Consider the following 4,655-nt stretch of genomic DNA (forward strand, 5'->3'; position numbering starts at 1 on the left):
CCCGGTGGGCATATGGCTCCATTTGAGCTTGGTTAGGTCATAGGTACATGTGGAAACAAGGATCATCACATATGATCTCAAGTTTCTCTCCGGTTCAACTCCGAGGGATCGGTTCCCCCTATACATGCGGAATCTGCCTAAGTGTAGTAACCCCTCGTCCGAGAAGCCGGACACACCGGGGGGGTAGCCTTGGATATAAAACCATCTCAAATCACTTTTGTGCATTCCATGTGGACACACACAAGTTTTGGGGCCATTCCCTCAGATCCGATGCTCGACATGGGGGAGGATGATGAACGGTGGTCGTGGATCTTCACAACCACCGCTTGCGAGGACACCCCGGCGAGGACGAAGATTTTGACTTCTACGATTAATATGTGTGTGTGTCGAGTCCGTGTGTCTAGCGTTAAGTGCTTTGTTCGTGTGTGGGTGTAGTTCTTTAAATGTTTTGGTTTGTGTGTGGGTCTAGTTCTTTAAGTGCTTTGGTCCCTGTGTGGGTGTAGTTCTTTAAGTGTTTTGGTTCCTGTGTGTGGGTGTAGTTCTTTAAGTGTTTCGGTTCGTGTGTGGGTGCTAAGTTCTTAAATGTATCACTTTTGTGCATGCCATGCCATGTGGACATACACAAGTTTTGGGGCCATTCCACATACAGATCCTGGATTTTACCAAGTGCTAGCCCATGCATGCGGAAATCGTCAACGCCGGGTACATGCAAGGTTAGCCAAACCTTACATCACAATTGTACACATATGTTATGGGCATATGCAAGTTTTCCAGCGATTCGACGCTCCGATGGTCACGTATCTTGGAAAACCCTAGGGCGGGGACCCCGCAGATCTACCCCTATAGCTTTCTCCGTGCGAGGGTTTACCAATGGACTTTTTTACTTGTTTTCTTTGTTTAGGACATATGTACATGTAAACCATAGGTTGGGCATACTTTACCATAAAATAGGCTCCGTTTGAGCCGTGGCGGAGTTTCCACATACAGATCCTAGGGCGGGACCCCGCAGATCTACCCCTAGGGTAAGGGTTAGGGTTATAGTTAGGGTTAGCAATGTATGTGGAAACCCTAGGGTTAGGGTTAGGGTTAGAGTTAGAGTTAGGGTTAGAGTTAGCGTTAGCAATGTATGTGGAAACCCTAGGGTTAGGGTTAGGGTTAGGGTTAGAGTTAGGGTTAGAGTTAGGGTTAGGGAATTCTTAAAAAATAGAACCATTTTTTACATAATGCATACTAGTAAATAAATAATAGAAACATAATATAAAGTAATATGAGAGAGAGAAAAAAGAAAAAAAAATCTATATGCCGAGGGTGGCCGTCGGCATAGGGTGGCCGTGCCCTATGCCGAGGGTAGCCCTCGGCGTCTGTCTGACGCCGTGAGAGGGCGGTGACGGTGCGGGTGCGAGGGGAGGTGATGGAGACCTCTACGCCGAGGGCCAGGTAGACGCCGACGGCGGCCCTCGGCGTAGGAGCCTATACGCCGACGGTACCTAGACGCCGACGGTCGGCTTCCGGCGCTGCCCTGGCGAGGCCGTACGCCGACGGCCCCGATAAAATGCCCTCGGCGTAGGGTTTGGCCGTCGGCGTATAGGCCCATTCCTGTAGTGTTAGGCTATTACTGAAGAAATCTATGTTTCGCCATTGGGCGCGGTTTTTTGATCCCCGGTTTTAGTTAACCAGGAAATTCTATTTTTCTCAATTAACGAAAACTGCCCTTAGAAAAATGGGCGCGGAAAAATGAAAATAGTCAGGTTAGAAAGAAGAGTGGAAGTTCCAACTGTACTCATATTTTGCCTACAGGTACATCATGAATGTCTGGTCTTATGGGGAGAGGACGATGCAATAATTAGCAATAAACAAGCATACGTAAGTTGTTTGAGAACGCTTAAATGTCATACGTGGTCTCACGTGGAAGATATATGCATGCCATCATCGTAATGTGCTGTGTTGCTCCGCAGAGGTTGCAACAAGAGCTTCCAAATGCGACCCTGAGGCAGGTGCGTCAGTGTGGCCATCTTCCTCACGTCGAGAAGCCAAGGGAATCCGCAGCTCATGTGCTTGATTTCCTAGGAAATGAGAAAATGGACAAGGCAGAACATACTTCATCTATACTAGCGTATGTCAAACAAAATTGTCTACTGCCAGTTGCATCAGCGAAACTTGAATATCATTGCACTAATGTTGCATTCTCAAATGATCTGCAGGCGCGGTGAACAGAATCAGATCATTTAGTCATACTCATGTTCACGCTCGGTTCCAAGCTGCTGGACTTAGTCGAAGCGTTACGGCGATGCTAGCACTCCTAGCTACACTCTTCACTCTGCACCTCGAACAGCCGAGTGGATGCACTAGCGCACACAAGCTGGAGTGTTTATCCTAGGCCAGAACTTGGAGAACAGAGCCACAAATGTTAGCTGCCAATACCACTATGGATGTGATACAGTAATGACCTTACCAGAATCGGTTTTGCTAATTCTCGCTTGAATGAGAATCAGCTTAAAGCTCAATCAACCATTACCCTTTGATGTCGACGGACTTGGAGATTTGTGCTGGTCAGTTCTAGTTGGACCGTGGTTGCATATGAATATTTCGCTTGTATACCAACTAAAACTTTATTCGCATACTCGCTGTTATCTTTAAATGGAATTTTTTCTGCTTGCAACATGGTTCCGGCTGAATATTTTCAGTTGCACCAAATTACCAGCTTCAGCATTCCAACCTATTATAGACAGCTGCGACAGGTACCTAGCGGGGTGGCGCGCCACCCTCTTGTCCAAAGGGGGGAGGCTTGTACTCCTTTCCTCAGTTCTAGATGCCCTACCAACATATTTCATGTCGTCCTTCCTCGTTCCCATCTCCGTTCTAAAAAATATCGACGCTCGTCGTAGAGCTTTCTTCTGGGCTGCTGAAGAAACATGTACGGGATCTCAATGCCTCGTAGCGTGGGATAAGTTATGTGCTCCGACTACGCGAGGGGGTCTTGGCAAAAAAAAAATGCACAGAATGTTTGCCTTCTTTTGAAATTTTGTTTCAAATTCTTGCATTCACATGATCTACCTTGGAAACAATGGATACTATCCCAGTCACCAAATCCATATACTGCCTCAAACCCCTCCTACCTTAGCAAAATTATCTCCAAAAACTTGGACACACTCCTACAGATCACTACTTGCATTGTACAGAATGGTAAATCGGTACTTTTTTGGCATGACAAATGGCTCCTCCCAGAAACCCTAGCCACAGCCTACCCTGCCCTATACTCCCACCATACACAAACCCATGCATTGGTATGTGACATTATGCAAAATGATATTTCTGCTGGCCTTCGGTGTAGACTAACCAATGCAGCGTCCCAGCAACTTGCTTCTCTCTCTAATCTGCTGCAGGATGTACACCTCACCGATGAACAGGATACAAGAACGATGCTAGATGGATCGCCATTCTCCACCAAAGCAGCCTACAAGCAACTCCAAACCCAGCTCCAAGATCAAGACGCCTCACACATTTGGAGCTCCAAGGTGCCAAAAAAGATCAAGGTGTTTGGGTGGCTGCTTCACCTTGATAGGATCAACACAAGGGCAAACCTGCTGCACAAACACATCATCACATCGCAACAATGCCCGAGATGCCAAGCACCTGTCGATGACCGCTCACACATGTTCTTCTCCTGCCCAGCTTCCGCAGCGATATGGAGGCGGCTGTCCATATAGCACCAAATGCTCATACCTTCTCAGACATTTGGTCCACGCCGCTACCTCGCCACCTCCCCTCCTCAATATGGAACTCTGTCGCCCTCACTATTCTATGGAAGATTTGGGATGCAAGAAACGCCAAAGTGTTCCGAGCAGTTGATCAACCTGTGGAGACAACACTTAGGAACATTGTCTCAGACTTCACACTTTGGCCTCACCGCTTCAAGAAAGCGGAAATGAAGGTACACGCTGACCTGTGGCGTGACTACCTATCCCTCTGTAACCAACAAAACATTTCTTGATGCAATATATTCAGGTGGGGATCCTCTCCCCCCCGGTGAAAGCTTCAATTTTTTTTTTCAGTTGCACTATGATCACAACCGGAATTTTCTTTTCAATTGCGGGTGGCATCGTTCCAGTGAGAATTAAGCTTTTAAATGAGTGCTACAGGCAGCCCCACTTTAGTTTAATTAAGTTAGCAGGGTACCTGTTAAATAACCCTAGTCGCCATGTTATTTGTTCTAAACTAGCATGGTGGTCCTAGCAAATGGGCAAGGGCAGCGTTTAAGTGTCAAATATTTGTATGCCTCTATAGAAACTTTTGTTATATGCATTTAGAAATAAAATAGTTCGATCTATAGTGATAGAAATGTTGTGCTAAGTACAATATAACTTGTGCAGAAAACATCTTCAACTTGTGGGCAAATAATTACAAAGCTATGAGATCCAGATTCCATCAAAATTAAAGTGGCATGCATATCATTTGATACTTTCACCGAGCATTACATATTGTTGTTCTAGGCGGAGAAAATATGGCACGTGAAGTCGATCAAATTATATTGACATATATACCACCCAACACAATTCTCTCTCTCGCCCCTCCCTATAATTTAAACCATGATGAGCTTAGCCATGATTGCTCATTACCAAATCTAGCCAGGACAAGAGGATCGATTAGGGTACGTG

The 4,655-nt window shown here is 46.1% G+C and overlaps 1 protein-coding gene across 1 annotated transcript in view; it reads left to right on the forward strand.

Annotated features, from left to right (window-relative positions):
• The window catches only part of LOC124688628 (uncharacterized hydrolase YugF-like), a 27,766-nt gene extending 25,418 nt beyond the window's left edge, over window positions 1–2,348 (forward strand). The window contains exons 9-11 of the mRNA XM_047222281.1: window positions 1,798–1,863; window positions 1,956–2,113; window positions 2,202–2,348. Of these exons, the coding sequence (XP_047078237.1) occupies window positions 1,798–1,863; window positions 1,956–2,113; window positions 2,202–2,229 (252 nt within the window). The 3' untranslated portion in view covers window positions 2,230–2,348. The remainder of the gene's footprint in view (window positions 1–1,797; window positions 1,864–1,955; window positions 2,114–2,201) is intronic.
• Window positions 2,349–4,655: the final 2,307 nt, after the last annotated feature.

This window comes from Lolium rigidum, chromosome 2 (genome assembly GCF_022539505.1).
Source record: "Lolium rigidum isolate FL_2022 chromosome 2, APGP_CSIRO_Lrig_0.1, whole genome shotgun sequence".
NCBI lineage: Eukaryota > Viridiplantae > Streptophyta > Magnoliopsida > Poales > Poaceae > Lolium > Lolium rigidum.